Raw genomic sequence first — 20861 nt, 5'->3', positions numbered from 1 at the left:
AAAGTTGTCACCTAACCCAGACAGTGATTATGTAGATAAAAAGTCAAGCATAGAAAAACAACAACAAAAAAGCATAGAAGAACAGTATAAAAAATACAATGATTTTATGTTGTATTCAAATGAAACATCTGCTTTTATATTGAAATAAACATGTTTTCATGTAATGTAGGCTAATATTTTCACATGACCCACATATATCAGCTCAAACAGTGTAAGAGTCATGCACAGAAATACAAAATCCAGTATAATCAGAATTTAAGTTAATGATCTTTGTTTTTTGTTTTATCTCTTAAAATTACCTTCATAGGAAGTATTCGCTTGTCCTAGTCACACGCAAGAACTAAAGACTGCACTCCAATGCATGACGTTATAACAGTAATAGAATGTTTAGATGTATGGCTGCAGCTCATTCGATTGCGCTTGTTTATTTTTGAATGTTACACACGGTCTACTGTTAAAAAGAGCTAACTATGAAATAATTTTTTTTATAAAAAATAAAAATAATAATAACCGTAAGCTAGTCAAGAGCACGCGACACTGATTAAATGGTCAACACAGTATGAATTAACACAAATAGAAACCTTAGACAAATAGCTATTGTTAAAAACGTATAAAAATACAAATATCTAATAATATTAATTACCTGTTTAAATATAAACGTACAGCATGTTAACGTTATTTCAATTATGTTACGTGTTATATAGTAGCCTACATGTGGAGCTATTGTGAAGCTGTGGTTCCCTCTGGTGGACAGCATCAATACTAGCTACAGACTTTCTTCTTTCAGTCACATTAAAGTAAATGGTTTGTCGTCATTTAAATGCTGTAACTCTTTAGCATCAGAAATTCATGAAACTGTTTCTTCACAATGTCCTTTTTTTTCATACATAAATGATTGCATACCAAATTTTGTGCACATCAGACAAATGGCCTAAAGCTATACAAGATGCTTCAGGCCACCTTAATTCATAGCATACCATTCACTTGTAGCATAGCATTTTCAGAAGTCACAATTTCCATTTATCACTATTTACTATAGTAAATGTATTCTGAAAATGTTACATCATAGTAGCCTTTTTATATTAGGAATTATATGAGCTACCGTGTTACCTATCAGAATGTAACATGATCAGCCACTCCTCTCACTCATTAAAAAAAAAAAAAAACTATGAACATGGAATTTAAGGGTATTATTCAATAATTTTGCATTGATAAAACAACGTTTTTGATAAATCTTTGATGATTTATTCCAACAGTTTGTACCCTCATGAGTCATGACCAATGCGTGTGTTGTGCATGTTTTGGTGTGTGTGTGTGGGTGTGTGTGTTCTCCCACAATGCCCCAGTCTGACCCATCCAATCTCAGTGGTGCTAATTCAGCTTATTTTGGCATGATAGTCCTCTGGGACTTTGAAAACAAGCCAACTAAGCATGTCTGCAGTTAAAAAGTCTTATCTTAGACTTGACACCATCAGCCTGTAGGTAAAAGTAGCAACTGATGCTGATGTAAAGATAAATATTTAGCTCAAAGCATATTAATCTGGTTTCTCACTAGTTGCTTCTTAGAGTTCTGTGATCATAAACTATCTTCTTGCATTATTGCACTCTAAAAATTAATTCAGAGATGAAGCCATTATTTTCAGAGACACTTAAACAAATGGGAAACTCATCACACATTCTACAGATTGTCCTGTTTCTATAGCTTATATATACCTGCATTTGGGATATTCACAATTTTCCACCAGCTTTAAATGATATTCATTTTATGTAGTGGGTAAACAGGAGTCTTAGTACAGTCAATGATTTATGTGCAGGTTTTCAAAATCGCCAAGTTTAATCACTGAACTGATTCAGCCAAGTGACTGCCTCAAATATAGGCACATTTTTGTCCAGGCTTCCTGTATTGACATTGGTTTTTAAAACCACCTCTGGACTTATACTGAAAATAATTGTCATGAGTTCTGTTAATGCCACACATTGATATGGTCTTGAAGCATTGATATGGACTTACTGTAATGCATTTCTCTGGTATTGCTTAAATAATTTATGCTTTTATTTTGCCTTTTTTTATCTTTGACCACTTGTCTTTGTTAAACAAGAAGGTTTATACCTGCACTGATATTTTATTGTAATGTATAAACCGTAATCTTTGGTTATGTTACTCTGTAAAATAATATAGTCCTACTGTGTATATATATATATATATATATATATATATATATATATATATATATATATATATATATATATATATATATATATATATATATATATATATATATATATATATATATAATAATAAAAACTTCTTGTTGACAGTTTATGTGGGAGAAAACAGGGATATGGTAATCCGTTGTGTCAGACACTGGTTATTTTAGAAATATACATTATAAATATGATTAAGTAGGAATACACGTGAATACACATACTGTACTCAACCTGAACTACAGTAACTCTCAAATCCTCTCATCCCTGCTGCGTGGACAGTGAGTTTTTACCCTACACCTCACAAACCAGTTCACACTTCCCCCGCCCTCATTTAAAATACACCCTTGCGATTGGCCACAAACCGCTGCTAGTCAAGGTAACCCCGCCCTTACAGTCCTTTAAGTGTTCCGATTGGTCACTTTCAACGGCTCCTCCCTTTGGCTTTTGACAGCAGCTGACGCCACACTACACATTGAGTTTTGTTATCCGTGACTCGCGTTTCATAAAGAGAAAAATGAGTGGACAGATAGAGACAGTCTGACGGTGTTATTTGGTGGAATTAATCGGCTTGAGCAGGAGTGCAGACATGGAGATCGTGTAAGTATTTTCAGCAATAGAGAGAAAACAGAAGATGCAAAAAAAGAAGATTTTTCCTAACGTTTTGTTTCTGTAATCAGCTCTCTGCGATGACAGAAACATGTGCACTTATACTCACTGTGGCTGTGAGTTTTTTTTATATATATATATTTTCATAAATTATTATGCATGCAACAGGCTTCTTTAACTTTGTATGGCAGAGAATATTTACCTATCATGAAAATATAAATACATAGTCTACATATATTAGTTGATGGTACTTTTAGTGTACAACTACAGTTTTAATTTTTTAAATAATTTTCAGGGACTTTATGATTACAATATGTTGTTATAATTAAAACCATATATTTTACTGAAGCTCAGCTAGTGTCTTCAGATGCTTCATGTCACATGAATTCACCTGTAGCCTACCAATTTCTTCAGAAATCACAATTTACATGTATCTCTGTTTAGTATAGTAGTGAATGCATTCTGAAAATGTTAGACCATATAATTCCCAGTAAATAGTATTTACATTGGGAATTATATGATCTGCCATTTTCAGAACACTTCAACAACATTGCTTTACACGAGCCATTGTCTTTTGTGATAATTCATTGTAACATGACAGTTCTGCTCCCTTCCTGCATGTCTGGAAAGAGTTTATCAACAGTTGCAGACTGTGCACTGACGCCTATTCAAGGAAAATATGCCACTCTGATATAAGACGATGTGTGTGTATCTGTGAGTTGTTCGCTACTATTTGACAGTTAGACAAGACCTTGGTGGTTATCCTTGCTCGCCTATTGTAATTCACTCCGTGGTTGCAACTTTAATGATTACTGTAATGTAGGCTATATAGTCAGTAGAAGATGTTGCCACAAACACACACACACACAAACACAGTTGTAATAACAGCTTTATTTAACGTTGCGATACTTTCAAACCAGCAGTTTGTGAATTAACACATAATTTAGACAAGCATTGTGTAGTACTGCTTGTCTTAAGCAAAAGGACTCTGTGAAAGGAAATGCAGATTGTAAACAAGATCAGTTTAACTTGGTGGGCTGTAGAGCACACACATTCAAGCTGATAGGCCTTCTCAGGAAGCTGATTGGCCCAGTGTCCTGGTTTGCATACAGGAAGGCAGTGGCTTATGATATTTTTAGTGGCACTAAAGACAGAATTTTTTTATATATATTTTTTTAACACTGAAAGGAATTATTAACCCAACATTTTTAAATCATAATTTATGCTCCCTCTATGCTATGCACAAATTTGGTAAATATGGTAAAATATCCTCTCTGTTCTTTTCCAATCCACTAAAGTGGTCAATGAGTTAAAATATTAGGTCCAAAAAGGACCATAAAAGTAGATGTAATGTTTTGTTTGGGAAAATAATGATATATACGTTTTTTTATATATATAAATCTGCTACGAACTGTCACATATGCGAAAACGAATGATGTTCCTGCTTAGTTTAATCTCTTCCTCATTTGTCGTGGTTTCTAGTGTGCTGCCCTTCTGGCTGTATGCAAATAAAGTTATTTTCTCCCAAGTATCATGATTTTAATTGAAACTCGAGCGATAACCATGATTCATGATTTTTACTATAGTTATTTTTAATGTAGAGTTTTACAATTTGGTAATTTTGAACAAAATGACTTACCAGTCTGTTTTTATGAAATCTGAGGCATGCAGGTTGTTGCTGAGGTTGTGGCTGTACACAAATATTGATTTTGTTTGGTTACTGATGATAAATTGGAGGAACTGAACTACTTACATTTGATCACATAGGCTCTTTGATTGGCTGTACCTAAACAAGGTTTTATTCTCCATACACCATTACAGTTGTTGTCCATTCCTGTCTTTCAGTTTTATATTGGTAACAAACCTTGTACAGTTATTATACTTAATGGCTGAGAACGGCATACATCAATACTGAATTGGCGTATTGTGAAATTGACAGATATGCAGTGCATCTGTGTCCACCCTCTGTCCTCATGCTGAAATCATGATAAAATCTATGGATAAAAGGATTTGATTTGCATTATTATTCTGTTGTGAACCTGATGCTTCTCTGTTATAAAGTCACAGTGTTCCCGAATTGAATAAGCAAAGTTGCCATTCCTCTTGTAAAGTAATGGAAAGATGAATGAGCACAATTTATGTTTTACTATTGCTTAGTGGTTTCTCTCTGTGTCTAGTGTTGGATGTCATACGTGCCCTGGCAGTGGTGTGTGTGTGTGTAAGTCTAGGTTAAAGCCCTGATGAGATGATTAGTGCTGATGAAAGTGGTGGAGGAGGGGCAGTGTAAAGAGTCAACCCTGTGTGACATGGATTGTGATGGGCTGTGAATGTATGGCAAAGGTCACATGTCTATGTGCTATCTATGCATATTTCCTTTAACCTTTTCTGTTAACTGTACTTGTACTTGTTTGTGTGTGCGTGTATTTATTTTTTATTAATATTTTTTTATATAAAAAATTTCATTGCATTAATCTGCAGTTGCAAATACTCCTGCTGTGCGACAGATATTACATAGCTGTTAAATTATTTAAGAGCTCTTAAAAGCTTCAGACTTATTAATTATAGTTAATAGGGATTCACAGAAATAATTTTGGTAACACTTTAGAATAATGGTCCATTAGGTAATGTTAGTTAATTCATTAATGAACAAACAATGAACAATACATTTAATACTGTATTTATTCATCTTTTGTCAATGTAAGTTAATGAAAATGCAGTTATTCATTGTTAGTTCATGCTAATTCACAGTGCAGTAACTAATGTTAACAAGCACAACTTTTGATTTGAAAATGTTGAAATTAACATCAACTAAGATTAATAAATGCTGTAGAAGGATTGTTCTTGCTTAGATCATGTTAACTAATGCAGTTAACTAACATTAACTAAGGGGCCATTATTCTAAAGTGTTACCATATTTTTTTACCGAAGCACAGAAACCAAAGTTAAAGTTTTTCTTTGTTTAAAAAGATATTGCTTATTATTAGTTTATAAGGTAGTAGTTACATTTAGGGTATTGGTTAGGATTTTGGTTGTCAATGATATGGATGTTAATAGATTTATGTTACTACTCCAATTTGTTGTTATACAGTATAAATATGTAACATGTAAATTGTTTTCATGACAGATTTATCAAAACATACATTAAATAGTAGGTTAAGTAAAAATATAAGGAATATGTTCATATATTTAGCTAAATGCTCTTCTCTAGAGTTTCGGCTCCCACAAACTATTTTGGCCTAAACCAGAAATTGCTGTTTTAGCTAATTTTAGTTTGGTGCATTGTCTAGAATCTACTTACAATGTTTTTGGGAAACGAAGCCCTGTTCAGTTCAGTGATTTGTTTGTGAACAGGTACGTTTAAAATGTTTGGTACATACACACACATTTCTTAATAGTAGGCTTAAAGCAGTTGGAGTTTTATAATGAAGGTGCATTATAGTGAAACAGTCAATAAATGAAGTAAGAAACTAAAAGCAGTCGAGTATTCTCTAGCACTTGAAAAGTGAGTTGGTTTGAACTTCTTTTTTTTTCAGGATCTGAAACACAAAGGCACAACATCAGTCACTTGTAAATTATATTTTATACTAATTATGGTGATTTTGCTGTGCGGGAAATGCTGTTGTTGCCTGGTTACAGAAAGCTCGAATTAAACTCCCTCCCCCTCTGATGTGATACTTTATTTTCTAGAGGAATGGTGTAGCAGAGTGTCAGATCTTAAATTTAATATACATTTAACGTCCCGTTTAATGTAGGATGTGTTCAATGTCTCACTGTTTTCAATTTTAAATAAGATGTACTTTACACAAACTCAAAAATTTTATATTGTTCATTCTTACTATCTAAAACTGTATTGGTTAGACTGCTAAATGAATTCATTGGATGAACATGTAGTTTAGATGTTAAAAGTATTATTATGTAGTCTTGTGTAGCCTGACCTTCAGGTTGATGGAAAAAGGTCTGGGAACCTTGGTCGCTTTGAATGGTCCCAACAACAACAGCCAATGGTCTGTGGGCAAGACGTCTGAGGCTGAAACTAGTATTTATGTATTTCCAACTGAACACAGAGAACACAATACCTGGCACATGGTACACAAAGACGGTAACAATCAGTGAATGGTTTTTCAGTGTGAATGGGTCATTTTGAGTAGAAAATGAACTCTAGATGTCACAAAAAAATGAAATTGATCTGATACATGGGATCGGTATCTGCTCCTATACTGGCATTTTCTGCAGATCGGGTATCGATCAGACGAGACCGATCCAAATCCAATACTGTGCGTATACTATTCTGTGTTATTGTTGAGCCCCACGGAAGGCACAAAAACATTATAAAGCACCAAAATTTTTTCGTGGACATATTTCAGGTGTTCTGAAGCTGTTCCATAGTTTAATGTGAGGTACAGATTAATAAAGAAGTCATTAAATTCAAGTGCACATTAAAGCTGCGGTAGGTAACTTTTGACGCTCTAGCGGTTAATAAACAGAACTGCTTGCGTCTTGCGGAAGAACATCGTAGCCGGAACTACTTCTCTCTGTTTATGTCTATGAAGAATCACAAAGGTATTGGGTTACTCCGCTGCGGTACCCCCGAAGCAATCTAAAATAGTCCGAATATAAACACTTATTATAGGTGCACCCTAGTGATTCAGGACAAGCAAAAAACACGGTTTGGAAAATGGATTCATGGTGTACTCGCTTATTATATACATTTTTCTACATTTTGAACACAAACAAAGTTACGGACCGCAGCTCTGATTGGTTGATTTCTTACCGGGAGCGGATGACTTTCTGCAAATGGCAATAGGACCACTGGGAGGAGCCAGAGGAGCTTGATTTTTTCACAGATTATCTGTCTCATATTCTACTGTCAGGACATAATGACAGGTTTAACAAATATGTAAAAAATATATTTTTACAAAAGTTAGCTACTGCAGCTTTAACTTTTCTCTCCTGCGGCTGTTTGTCATCCTCCATTCAGCAATCAAACTGCGTGTCACATTCTGTTACTACAGTCAAAACAATGAAACTCTCTTCGAGTGCACATTAACTGAGGTTTAAAACTATTCAAAGAAAACGCTCAGTAAACTAACGCACAGATTTAATACACTATGTATCATTATTTCTTCCCTTTGTATTAGCACTCTGTGCCACTTTGTATTGGTGCCTTTAGTATTATAATACTTTTCTGCGCAGTCAAAGATTATTAATAGACTTTCTTGTTCTGTCTTGTTCTGTCATTATGAGGATAATTCCTACTAATTTTGCCAGCATGGGTCACATATGTTTAAAACAAACATACATTTATCCTAAATACTTCCAGTAAAGCATCCTTTACAATGGAACAGCTGATTTGATACATGTACCAGTATGAGTTTTACTCAAAACTCTACATTAAGCTAAAAGAAGTAAAGCTTTGTTTTTGTTGTTTGGGCTGATGTGGTTGGGGACTTGGTCATCACCATGGTCACTGGTCAGTATGACTCTATGAAGCTAATGTGGTCAATTGCCAAGGCAGGTCATAAACAAAACAGCTGAGCTCGGTGTCTAGAAAGCCCTGTGATGGGCTGGACTTGTTGAGAACAACATCATAGTAGAACTTAACTGGATGTATGGCAGTAGTGCTTTACTAGCTGAAGGCTGAAGAAAACTATAGGATTCCTCTGTAGAAATGAGAGTGAGTAAACCCAACCATGAAAGTTCTGTTAAGAGCAATACACACTATTAATGTGTAATATAGTGCTGTCTTATATTTATGTGTTGATTGCTTTTGCTTCGACTATGAAGGCTAATGTTTTTTTTTTTTTTTTTTTTTATGTGTCTATGTGTATTTTTTATGTGTCTATGTGTATTTTGACTTAGAATAGTATGTTTTGTGTATGTCCAACTGAATAATTAAGCTACCTTATTGGTTTTTTATAGTACCAGTTTTGAGGGACAATAATAGTGTGAAATTTAATACCGTTTTTTGTGATTTTGCTGCTCGTCATCATGCCTCCCATAAAGGTACTTTACACGAATAGTGTCTTCAATCCCAGACACACAGGTGGTTACCATAATAGTGAACAACAATCACTTGACATCTATGTTAAATAATGTTTATTTAGGAATTAATAAAGCTGATTATCTTTGCTTGAAACTTTGATAAAAAAAATTTATTGTGTGTGTGTGTGTGTGTGTGTGTGTGTGTACGTGTGACAAATCAATGAAAATAAATTGTGACCACTGATCTGATACTGGTCCCCATCTGTATCGTCACTCTATGAAAAGAACAGCTTGGACATTCTGCTAAATATATATTTTTGTCTTCCACTCAAGAAGATGATGTATATAGGTTTGGAATTACAAATTTATTTTAATTTTTTTCATCACTTCAATCAAGACTTTATCACATTTCTCAATTATTAACCAAATTCATATTTCTAAGGCTTATATGTTTTAAAGTGTGTGTGTGTGTGTGTGTGTGTGTGTGTGTGTTTTGTAGTTTGTACATGTGTGTGTTCAGTCTCTCAGCATCGCTCTCTCAATTCTGACTACCTTACAGTGAGTCAGCACTAATAACGCATGCTGACAAAAGCAGCTGTATTTCATTGGCTTGCGCTTTCTCATGTTCCCTCTCTCTCTCAGACATCATTGTTCAGTTTAATCTCCTAATGCCCTATTGGCTGAAAATTGGTCCCGGCATCTGCGCCATCATCTCTTCTAAGACTCAGAATTACATCACAATCCCACAATGCTTTGCAAAATGTACTGCAGTGAGTTAGCATTTAGAGAGCTAGAGCTGATGAGAGGAAAAGTGTGGGGAGGGGGGTGAATGTTTACATGGTGAATTTATGAATGACGTCGAGAGTGAACGAAAGAAAGGTGTGGCCTGATTAAAGATCCAGAGAGTGCGAGAGACCAGTAATCCTCTTCCTCGTGTGCTAGTTTGAAGTGAGCTGTCATCTTTTTTTGCTGGCTTAGTGGTGCTCAGATATCTTTCCTGCTCAGTGCAGACAGAAATGCATCATTGCCGGGTATCAACATGTGGGATGGTGCCTTGAGAACAGCTGCTTGATGGTAGGTTTCAGTGGAACTCTTTCTGATATAAACTGTGGATGCTCCATTGATTCTTTCACAATGCTGCTGGTAACATTTTTCCATTGTGGATAATACTTAATGATTTGACACAATGTCAATGGATGATATGTATAGTTCTTAATACAACTTTGTGGTTTAGGAGTCATATGATGTTGCTAAAATATATATATTGTGTGTATTTGATGTAATGCAATGTGTTTATGTGATTATGTTAATCCTCAAAAAACACATTATTTTTCACATAGTGAACATTATTGTTTCTCCTTTATGCCTGTGTCGATCTTTACAAAGCTCATTTTACTGAAAAGCAAGGTGTTTGCTGATTGGCCAGGAATCTAGTGTGTTGTGATTGGCTGAATACCTCAAGTGTGTGACGAAATGTTACGCCCCTTACCATAATGTGATGGCATGTGTCCCAGCTTGACAAGACAAAACCAATAAAACCCATTACAAATAAGACATTTGTTGCATCCAGTGGGGACATAATTACTGATTATTATAACTTATACTGTTTTTTTATGACATTGCGTTGTGTATCGTGTCACGTAAACATAAAACCATGTCTGCATTTGTGACTGGAGAAACAATAGTAAGAAAACATACAGGCTGTGAGTCAGAAGCGGCAAACTGTCCTTGCAAAATTGGAACTGCCCCACTTTATAAAAACAGACAACGACATTGTAGGCTACTCTCACAGGAAACAGTCCTTGTCCTCCGCAAAATGCGCTGCACACATCTGAATATTTAGGTTGAACTGTTTTGGAACAGTGTTGTAAATACAATTTAACCACTGATTTCTAGTTGTGTCCTCTTTTGAAAGGCTAAACAAAGTAGCTTCGCTTTCACAATGAAAGACTTACTGCATTATATTGTGAATTCTGGTGCTGTTGGTGTGGAATGTTAGTCTTTTAGGGGTAAAATACTGTTGTTAACCAGTTTAAATGTAAAATCAGATGTCTTCATCATGTGACAGAGAAACTGTGCTCTAGGCTTGCTTATATAAATATTACGTAACAGGACCAGGCCGGGATGGCATGCGGAAAATGACAGAGGCTTTTAGGAGTCTAGGAAATTTGTTTGTTTTAGAGTCTGTCTATTTGGAATATGTCTTGAATAGCACCGGTTTATTTGTAGTAATGATAAATGAATGGCAAACACAATACTGGCAATAACAGAAATCATTTGTGGTGGGAGTTAGGGGTGGTGGGATACATAGTTAAAAGTCCACAACATCATTGCCTTGAAAGGGAACTCTTCATGTCAATTTAGTATGAAATAATTATATACTGTATGTGTGCAATTTATTTACTTATTTATATTTATTTACATATAAAAAATATAATTCAGCTGCTGTCAATCCATGAACCTATCCCTTTACAATTGCTAAAAATGTAAAGTAGTTAAGTTACATATTTAAAAATGATGTAACAATAGACATTTGTGTAAATGTCTCAATATTTTTTGATTTCAACAATCAGGAAATTGTACACCCATTAATTAATTAGCTATTGTTTTGTGCTTAGCATAGGGACAGATGTAGTGTATCTAGTAAAATTTTTTTTTTTTGTAGAACACTTTTTTTCTTAAAAATAATTTAGCAACACAAGCAATACAAGTTCAAAATGTATTTATTTTTACATCACATCTCTTCAAAATTTCACATGCGTTACCTGTCGAACTCACAGCCTTTTTATCTCAGTTCTTAGTTGTTTTATTTTAGATTTTTTCTTTCTGTGCTATTTTTTAATTGTTGGTATATGAATGCAAAACATAGAAACCTTTGCCAAATGACCCATGTCTCATTGTTTTTTTCAGCATCTTCCACCATGAGCTCTGCCTTTTGACACCAAATTAAGAAATAATTGAAAAATCAAATCAGTGTCAATTTTAAAACAATAGACAAATCAAATCAATATGGGAGCATGGTAAGCATATACTGTATACATACAGTGTACAAGCATATCAGAATATGTTATCATTGTCATATTAGCAGCAGTGCATGGGAGTTCATTCACTTCTGTTGCATTCCGTCTAGCAGCTGATATTAATTTAAGAACTTGTCCTGTGTGAACACCCCCTTATGCTCTGGTTCAGATGTTCCCGGCCTCCTTCCGTCTCTTAGTGTTGCTATGGTGATATGGTCTCAGTGAAGCTCTTTTCCTGCAGAGCGAGGGGGTGGATGATGCCCTTGAGGGATCCACTTCAGCACAGTGGATGTGTCCTGCTTCTTTCCATCTTACTGATGTACAGTATTCGTGACATGCCCTACATTGCAAGCTAATCTGCTCTTCCTTTGAATCAAATCTCAGATGACAGTTTTTAAATGTTTTCTCATAAATTGCATGTTTAATCTCTAAAGCAGGGGCCTCCCTAGCCATTTTTTCCCAGATTATTTTTAGGTGCAATATATACAGTTGTATGATATGTGAATAGCACAGTCAGGAACATCACAATGTTTGACAGATGCTCGCACAACTTACTCTCATCATTAGTTCTTCTGATGTTATCAATGATATACTACTTCCTCTACTTTTCCTTATTGAAACTGGGCTTGTCAGGTTTATAAATAATTAATAGGCGTTGTTAATGTGTAAATGTGCGTTCATGCGTTAAAGTGCATTCATCTGTCTCATGTCAGAATTTTACAGAAGTACAGAACAAGCTATTTGCCGTTTAGTTTTTGCTGAGGAGAATGTTTTCTTTTAATGTCACAGTATATTTACATAGTACAGAACTATTTTGGTATTATTGTTATATAATTAATTATAATTGTATCAGATTAGATTTTATATTTTACATTTTTTTATGTAATTTTTGTTTAAGTTTTAGTATTTTTTTACTTATGCACTTTTATTTTCTTTATTAAATATTTCTATAACATATTAATGTTTATTACCTTTGTATCTTTAATGCAGTTTTAATGTTTTCATCTAATATATTGTCTTTCAGCTTTATTTCTATTACTGAAACAATTTTAATTGCAATGCTTTTTAGGTTTATTCAAATAGTACCTAACTGGTACAGAGCAGTGCCCTTCAGTACCAATGACTTAGCACAACTTTGACATTAAGTATTGGAATTAGGACATTAGTAGAAATGGTTTACGAGGACAAGACACTCACACCGTAGTTAATGTTGCGTTTCTACCGAAATTACCGGGAACATTTGTACCAGGAACTTTTTTCCCCCCAGACCTGTTGCTTTCTGCGTTTCCACCGCATTGTAAAGTACCGGGAAGATTAGGCAAATAGACTGGTGACGTAGGTCTGCGCGCGTTTCTCAATACAAAGTACGCTGATTTTGGACGTGCATCCTTGGTTGTTCAGACTTTATGCATTCGCCTCGGGAGTGTGATGTCCGCAACGTTGTGAATCCAGTAAATCTGCAAACAGCAGCGTACTTGATAACATCAGTCAGCTCGGCTACTGCAATTTTTCTCACTGTATATTTACAATAAAATGAAATATGATATCAAATACCACTGCTTCCTTTCGTTTTCATTTAAACATAATAACAGCTGCAGAAATGTTCTTAGTTCAGGGATATGTGTAACGTTATACACAGCCATTACAATGAAACGAAATATAATATAAATGTGACTTTTTTATTTTCATTTTAACATATAGATAAATTGAATACAGACCAAAGATTACCTGTTAGATTTACCCAAAGTGAATTATATTTTATGTTTAACCACTAAAGACACATCAGAGCCAGCAGCACATATCAGAAGGACTACCCGAGGTGAGGCTGCTCTCGGCGGATACATGAGCACTGAGCTCTCGCTGATCGCGTGGAGCTGACAGTCTCCAAATCGGCGAAGCACATTTTTAAATAGGCGCTGTCTTTATAAATAAACCACAGATTTGAGTTTTAAACAACTACATTCTTGCCTGAAATACTTTTAAAATTACATTTCATAACACAATAACAGTAATGTTTTGAAAATGATCCGAATAAATGGTGGTTGAACTCAACCAATGCTGTATGAGCTCAACCAGTCAGGATGTTTAGTGCCCAAGTCCCGCCCCCGAAAGTTCCTGAACTTTGAAAAAGTACTACCTCGCCAGCAGGGACTTTTTTTTACCCAAAACTTTATTTAGTTTCTGGTTCCTGCGGTGGAAACACACCGAGTACGAGCCCAAAGTCCCTAGTTCCTGGGTAAAGTTCCTGCGGTGGAAACGCGACAAATGCTTAAAAAACAGTTTTACTGATAAGAAGAAGAGCTTATGATTAAGATCATCAAGCTCAAAGAACGGTGCTAGAAGCAGAGCAACATAAAAAGAAAAAAACACAAAGAAAAGAAACAGGCCTGATCTACTCCCCACAGGAAATGATAGCAATTACAGAACAAATGGGTTTGAGTGGAACCATGCTGGTATTGTGGTAACCTGAAGCATTTTAATCTTATAGCAAGAAATCTCAATTTTCCTCACCACTGAGAATAGACTGAATGAGACAAGTTGTGTCATTACAGACACAATTTTAGAACTTGATTTAATTACTGTATTTGTGTTCATGACAAGGTAAAATAGTTTTTTTCTGTTGAACATAAAAGATATTTTGAAGAATGTTGGTTACATTGTTTTGGTTTATTCTGAACATTTATTTGCCGCACATTCTTCTGAATTTTTGAATAATGTTGGTGAGCAAACAATTGCTAGTAGCCACTGACTTCCATTGTATTTTTGCCCCAAAGATCCTTTGTGTTCAACAGAAGAAAGAAACTAGGTTTTGGTCAACTTGAGGGTGAATAACTGATGACAAGAGTTTTCATTTTTGGGCGAACTATCCCTATAATTTGACAGGATTTTTATGGGAATTTTTTTTTTTTTCAGTTTACGATCTATCCACAATAATAGTATGTTGCTTTTTAGACTTGAATATGTTTACCAGTATGTAAGAGATTTACTGAATGCTTCACTCCAAAATGATTACCTTATACAGCATCCGAAGCAGACAAGCCCGTATATTTTCCCTTTATGAGCTTTCACACCAGACTTTCTTTTCCAGTCTGTTACATAGATATTGTCCAGAAGCCTGTATTTAGGGTTCGACTTTCACTGAGCACTTTGTGGTCAGTGGATCGACTCACAGATGCAAGATTCTGCTTTGCTCAGCACTGAGGACATCTGGACTGTTCTTCTGCTCGGTTTTGTGCACTGTGTGCATTAAAACAGACAGCTTTTAAAGCTTTTAAAACTCTTGTCAAATTTACTTAGACAAACATATAGCCTATATTAAATAAGAGTTTTAATTGGCTTTTGGTTTTTTGCAGACAATAAGCGCTGTGACCAATAAAACTGACTTTTACGCATTTTTCTTATCTCTTAAATAATCTTTACAAAAGAAAACTTGTTTGAATTTTGAAACCAAAATACAAGCTAAATGTAGGTAAAAACAGGATATTAACAAACTATGGTTCATAACTTCAAAATCACCACCATTAGGCTTCTGACAACATTTTTATATAAAATTCCCTAAAAGATGGAGTTACATTAGTTTGCAAGAACATGATTCTAAACACAATGAGGCTGTAAAAGCAGACTAGTGTGACGATATTTAATGTCCCTAACAACCCCTATAGTCCCATTTAAGTACTTGTTAGAAAGCTTTTTCAAGAAAAGTTAAATCTTAAAGTAAAAAATTATTAGAGTATTACTGAAATGTTGTACAATAAACTGTGAAAATATCTTGTGTTTGCCTGTGTTAACCACAGATTGTATTTCAGGCATTTAACCAAAGACTAATATAAAGACCCACTGATTTCAAGGCGATGGAACTAGAAGTGCTGAAACCAATCATACTGTTCATCTGAGTCATGGCTGATGTTTTACCATTCAGATTATTCATTAACACAGACATGATTCAATACAGCATGCTTTAATTATTAATCTGCCTTGTAATGGTTAAAAACTTTTTTGTGATATCTGGGATTCCAGTGTTGTTGTGTGATATTTACTGCTGCCTCTAGCACCTTGTTTGTATGAATTAATGCAGCATATTGTCACACAAAAGAAACAGCTACACCTTGTGGTCCTTTTCAGGAACAACATCTCATCTAGTTGTTTCTTCTACATCCAGGGTCTGGGCTGAAGGAGTGTGGGAGGTCTTTGACAGAGTTTTAGGATGGCAACTGAAGCTTCTACCCTCCCAAGTCCTGTCGTGCGTCAGATCGACAAACAGTTCCTGATTTGTAGCATCTGTCTGGATCGCTACAACAATCCCAAGGTCCTTCCCTGCCTTCACACCTTCTGTGAAAAGTATGTCATTTTTGGTACTACATTATATTGCTCAATTAATTTTACATGTTTTATTTTATTGCTTAAATTACTTACTCTTATTAAATAGTTTTGTTAGCTGAGTGTAAATGACATTAATACATTAACCTTTACATTATTCCATGTACTCATGGAAATGACTAAAGTCAAACCTGTTCATTAGAAAGGGTGTCCCAATACTTTTGGAAATATAGTGTAAATATGCACATTCAGAGGATCACAAAAGATGTCCATACAAAGAATTTCAATGGAATCTAGTATTGTTGTGGACTTTCAATGTATAGACAAAACTGCTGAAACATTCTTCAGAATCATTATTTTTTGGGTGAGATATGAGATATGCAAAGAAGTGCATTGTAAATGTCTACTACAGAGTTTTTGTTTTTGCCACAACACAGCTATGAATTTTACATTATTTCTCTAAACAACTTTTACATTTTAAGCTAGCTTGTGATGTTTCTGATCTCTGGTGAGCTATTTAAATCTTATTTTTATTTCTAACTTTCAAATATTTGTTTATGCTGTTGCAGCTAAACTGCAGACTAATTTTACCTTTATAAAGTAACCCATTCAAAGTCTTTTATTACAGTAGAGCTTTAAGTTGAGTGGTTTGTGTCTATATCCTGGAAGAGCCAACAATATGCAAAATTAGCATGACATAAGCTCAAAACCGACAAATTTGTTAATGCAAAATGCAGGGGAAACACTACAGTGTAATACTTCAAAGCTGCATCTCACCTTATCACGCAGCATTTATCCCATTACACTTCCTCTCATTGGCCAGTAATGACAGGGGAGTGATTAGTAATCATTATTGCTGACACTTGATGGCAATCAGACTTAAAAGAAAAACAAACCAGACACCAAAACTGGAAATGATGTTCAAATTTGTTCTAGGGCATCCTGAAATAAATACATGGACAATAAAGAAAGATACTGTAAGTGTTTTCCATTTTAAAAGCTGATGAAACTGTTTATGCTGTGTAAGGTACAGGTATGTATAATTGTAAGATAGTTTTAATTAGTTTTCTGACAGTATAAGTGTAATATACATAACCTTACTTTGGTATGACAATAATACTTTAAATTATAAAGTATTTCCAAAAGTATTTTATATTTGTTTAGATTATTTACTCACTCAGGCTGTTTTGTTTTAATAGCCCTAGCATATTTATTTTGCCCCATGTTACAGTCATCCATTTAGTTTGCAGTGTCACCAAACTATGATCCAGTTGATTCCCGATGGACAAGATCAATTCCTGCCCTGCATTTTTATTTATTTTTTTCTGCTTGATAAATCATTTAGCTCAGATATATGTCACAATAGAGAAGAAAAGTTGGTCACAATGTAAATGTTTGATTTATCACAGAAACACTTAGAACACACATTAATGTGATAGCCGGGCACTGACACCGAAGTTGTTTTTTCAGTAACTTGTTCCTGTTTCTCCAGGTGTCTGCAGAACTACATTCCCGCCCACAGTCTGACTCTGTCTTGCCCCGTGTGCCGTCAGACCTCCATCCTGCCAGAGGAGGGTGTGGCGGCACTTCAGAGTAATTTCTTCATCACCAACCTGATGGAAGTGCTAAAGAGGAGCCCAGACACTAACCTCAGTGAGGACTGCTCCGACGCTATCAACGGAGTGGCCACTGGACAGCCACTCTCCTGTCCCAATCATGGAGGAAATGTAAGAATTACACAGCAGCACAGCATAAAAAACTTTCAAAAATCTCTAGTGTACAGATGCCTCACTGTATGTTAGAAGTATTTTCCTCCAGGCATACTCAAGTTGCATTCCGTCCAGTTTTTGCAAAGGGAGAAGATATATATATATTTACAAGGGCATCCGACTTAAGTATGATATTCAGTTCTTCCTTTTTATCATCAGGTAATGGAGTTCTACTGTCCACCATGTGAGACAGCCATGTGTGAGGAGTGTACTTGCGGCGAACATGCAGAACACGCCACCGTCCCGCTCAAGGATGTTCTAGAACAGCACAAAGCCTCGCTACAGGAGCAGCTGGACGCTGTCAAAAACAGGCATGTAACATATGCCCATGTACACTTTAGTGCAGAATTTACATTTATGTTGTTTTATGTTTAAGCAGCAACATTTCTCATTAAAAAACAGGGTTGATTATGTAGAATGAGTCCGATGTGAAAAAAAAAAAAAAAAACAGTACTAAATGGAGTCTTCGATCAGTGAGGATGATTTTGTTCTTCATGAATCTTAAGGGGGAAGTCGTGGCCTAGTGCTTAGAGAGTTTGACTCCTAACACTAGGGTTGTGGGTTTGAGTCTTGGGCCGGCAATAACACGACTGAGGTGTCCTTGAGCAAGGCACCAAACCCCCAACTACTCCCTTGGCCCCACAGCATAAATGGCTGCCCACTGCTCCGGGTGAGGTATTGATATGATATTGATGAGATATTGAGAGGAAAGAAAGTTCCATCTCCTTATTAAGCAGCAGGATTATCACAGGGGATTCAAAGTTTGATGCTTTGCTAGCAATATTACAGCTACATATTAAAAAGATCCCCAATTTCTGTGAACTGTGTGCAAGGATCTTTACAGTGCTTTGTGCTGCGAGATGAAGTGGATGAACTTGACAATCTGCATTCTAGATTTTGGTTTTCGCTTGTACGGTGGTTCTGAATTGTCAAAACCCCTCAAAATGCTTGCTATGGATGCGAAAAAAGTTTAAAATCGAACCGGACCAGAATATATATATTTTTATATGATGGACAAAACTTTTGGAGGCAGTGTGTAAACGTGATTGACACAAGGTCGTATTTATTTTTCAATGTGGAAAATTTTGGGTGAAAAATTCTGACTCCGTATGCAGTGGTCTTTTTTTTTTCAGTTGATTTTTTTTATCACCCATTAAACACCCAAACACATGATTAAGAAACCTATTTTGCATAAGAAACATTTTTGCTGATTTTTGCAAACTGATATTTCCTCATTAAAGAGAAAACAGATGCATCCTACACAGAAGTCTTGTTTGCTGAATCACCGTGACATATTCACCTGACAACGTCATACTTCTCTAGTACAATTTGAAAATGTTGCATCCACTTTATTATTTCTCAATTCCTTTGTTTTAGAGGCTTGTTTTTCTGTTGAAGTCTCATTCATTTCAATAATTGCAGGTGTAGAAGTGATATTAAACCAACACCACTTTGTAAAATTAATTCAATGCAGTTAGCATTGATGCATCAACATTGACTTTCATTGTTTTAAATGTCGGCTATCTTGGCTATGATTATATTATTATTAAAGGCAGGGCCTAGATCTAGGGACCAATAAAAGTTTCTGATTCAAAGACCTTAGACATCTTGATGGACTGTGTAAAATCAAAAGATCAGACAGGTATGAGTGTGCCAATCCATTTAAAACCTTAAAAACAAACAAAAATTTTAAACTCTGTTTTAAAATGGACTGGCAGCCAGTGCAAAGCAAGTAGGAGTGCTAGTCAAAATTCTAACAGCTGCATTTTGTACTGTTTGTAGGTGATTCATACATGATTGGTTAATACCGATTTATGTTGAATTTCAGTAGTCTAATCGAGAAGTGATAAAAGCATGTATAACTCTCTCGAACTCAGCACAGGTTAAAGAGCCACACAGATGGGAAATCAAAAATGACCTGTATTACAGTGTATGATGTAGCTGTCCATCAGTGTAAACAATGTGCAAAGTAATTAAACCAAAAAGTACACGATTTATAAAGTTATTGGCTTCTAAAGTAAGGAGTCGACTCTGAATCGCTGAAACGAGTCGTTATAGATTTCAAATCTTTTGCCCATCTCTATGTACGTCACTAGGAACACTTTGCATAATAATCTCCGCCTACCGTCTTGGGAGAAACAAAACTCTGACCTGCCCCACCCCCCCACAAAGACGCTCTGGTTGGTGTGATAGCATCATGTCGAGGAGACAGTGTGTTTTTAATTGTAAAGGCAAGTTTGTTTTATTTTCACTGCCAAAGAATGAAGATCAGAAAAACCAATTGCTATAATTCATTTTTACCACAATAACAGAGCAGTACAACAAATCCCTTTTGTTGTGTTCACAACATTTCACTGATGACTGCTTTTCTAATCTTGGTGAGTACAGCGGGATTTTCAAAGCGTTTGGCCATAAAAGAGGGTTCATTACCAACTTTATTTAGACCAACAAGCATCTCCGAATCACAACGCGAAGTATGATTATGAAGTTATGTGTTTGTTTTCTCCCGAGCGTCTTATCAGTATGTGTGCTGTCTGCAGCCTTTGTCTGCACTGATCTTCATTTACACACATGTCATTAAAATGAAGTGTAACAAGTGCTGCTAACATATATTCTGTGATAAAGTAATCCATATGAAAACAACGCGATGTCCGTTTTTCACGTCTCCCTTCATTATATCTAATGTAAACCATGCCCCCGCGCTGAACGCGCTATTCAGATTCAAACTGAAGCGCGCGGCTTGAATACTCCCACACAGAAGAAAAAGCAGCGAGACTGTTCAAGTTTTTTATTTTACTGTTTGCTTCGCGATGAGAGGAATAAGACATAATTCACCCCAATCCAAACTGCTTATGTTAGTTGACCAATCAGAACACAGTATGCTACCGAAAGGTGGGGTTTAAGGAAACTGAATCTTTTGAACAGCTTCGCACGAACCGTTTGGGGATCTCTGAGAATT

General features: G+C 35.5%; 1 protein-coding gene across 5 annotated transcripts in view; it reads left to right on the top strand.

Moving 5' to 3' along the window:
- The first annotated feature begins 2661 nt into the window (after positions 1 to 2661).
- The window catches only part of trim2a (tripartite motif containing 2a), a 38314-nt gene continuing 20114 nt past the window's right edge, over positions 2662 to 20861 (top strand). The window contains exons 1-4 of one of the 5 annotated variants that reach the window (XM_052545876.1): positions 2662 to 2805; positions 15976 to 16154; positions 17626 to 17860; positions 18062 to 18213. In XM_052545876.1, the coding sequence (XP_052401836.1) occupies positions 16021 to 16154; positions 17626 to 17860; positions 18062 to 18213 (521 nt within the window). In that variant the 5' untranslated portion in view covers positions 2662 to 2805; positions 15976 to 16020. Of the gene's footprint in view, positions 2806 to 9619; positions 9871 to 15975; positions 16155 to 16999; positions 17111 to 17625; positions 17861 to 18061; positions 18214 to 20861 lie in introns of those variants that run through there. The other 4 variants (XM_052545879.1, XM_052545877.1, XM_052545875.1 and 1 more) reach the window with 4 other exon arrangements.

The sequence above is a fragment of the Carassius gibelio genome, chromosome B1, assembly GCF_023724105.1.
Source record: "Carassius gibelio isolate Cgi1373 ecotype wild population from Czech Republic chromosome B1, carGib1.2-hapl.c, whole genome shotgun sequence".
In the NCBI taxonomy this organism is placed as follows: Eukaryota; Metazoa; Chordata; class Actinopteri; order Cypriniformes; family Cyprinidae; genus Carassius; species Carassius gibelio.
This window is presented reverse-complemented; position numbering and strand designations above follow the sequence as displayed.